The sequence below is a fragment of the Cariama cristata genome, unplaced genomic scaffold (assembly GCF_000690535.1).
Source record: "Cariama cristata isolate BGI_N322 unplaced genomic scaffold, ASM69053v1 scaffold24835, whole genome shotgun sequence".
Lineage (NCBI taxonomy): Eukaryota > Metazoa > Chordata > Aves > Cariamiformes > Cariamidae > Cariama > Cariama cristata.
Genome location: NW_009618491.1, coordinates 11147 through 12198, shown reverse-complemented (window position 1 = coordinate 12198; position 1052 = coordinate 11147). Strand labels below are relative to the sequence as shown.

General features: G+C 63.1%; 1 protein-coding gene across 1 annotated transcript in view; it reads right to left on the bottom strand.

Annotated features, from left to right (window-relative positions):
• Nucleotides 1-1052, bottom strand: part of SH2D3C (SH2 domain containing 3C) — a gene marked incomplete at its 5' end in the record, with an annotated part of 6472 nt that overhangs the window by 206 nt on the left and 5214 nt on the right. Inside the window, 3 exon segments of the mRNA XM_009700888.1 lie at nt 2-31; nt 169-375; nt 1025-1052. The exon segment at nt 1025-1052 is cut by the window's right edge and continues 84 nt beyond it. Coding sequence (XP_009699190.1) covers nt 2-31; nt 169-375; nt 1025-1052 — 265 coding nt within the window.

The window sequence follows — 1052 nt, the reverse complement described above, 5'->3', positions numbered from 1 at the left end:
ACCGCCAGCAGCTCTGCTCTGCCCTGGAAACCTGCAGAGAGGGAGAGTCAGTTCCCCAGGATGGGATGGGGACCCTGTGCCCGTGGGATGCTCCATCTGGTGCTGGGCTGGAGCTGCACACTGGGAATGCGGCAGAGGGAATGGGGCTCTGCCGTCCCCGTTGCTTACCCTGCAGCTTCACCTCAGCATTGGTGTGGTAGAGCCCGCCATGGTGGGCCACCATCCGTGCCGCCTCCAGGTGGGCCATGACCACCTCCACGCCATTGTCGCTGGTCTCCCAGGGCTCGGGGCTATCCGTGAGAGCCTCATCCCGCTCCAGGAGAGTCACAAGGGGCATGATGTGGGGAAAAGTGGTGTTGGTCAGCGGTGGCCCTTCTGTGGAGAGAGGCACCCTGAGGACCCCGTGCAGCCCTGTACCCCTGCGTCCCTCTCCCCATCTGCCGGGGCCCCGTAAACGCTGGCATGGCCACACAGCCCTGCAAAGCCGGGCTGCCACCGCGCTCCCAGGAGAGGCTTTAAGGCTCAGCTGTAGCACAGCAGCAGCTGTGGCTCTGCCATTGCTGTGCCTGGGGCCATGGCCTTGTTCAATACCAGCTCCTCCCAGCCGGGCTTTCTGGTTGTGCCAGGAGGGGAACGCTGCTATCCTTGCTCTGGCTGCAGCCGCGTTTCCCAGGGCTGCGATGGGGAGCAGGTTTGCAGAGCCCAGAGTGCTGGGTGTTGGAGAGATGTGGCTTTTCATCTTCCCTGACTGGCTGCCCTATCCTCTCGGCTTGGCACACGCTGCAATGCGAGCGCAAGGGCTTGGCTCAGCCGCTGGTTTTATTTAGTTATGAAATGCTTCCTTGGGTAGGAAGGGGCAGCCGAGGCCAAACGGGCCCTGCCGGGCGCTGCAGCCAGAGGGGAAGCGTCTGGCACTGGCTGGGAGAGCGTCAGAGCTCTCAAACCTCTCCCCTTCCAGTGAGGCCGTGCCCAGATGAAGCGGGAAGGAGCAGGCGGGCGAGAGAAGGGGAGTTGCCCCCGTTACCTTTCCCTTCGTTCAGGCTCTTTAGGAA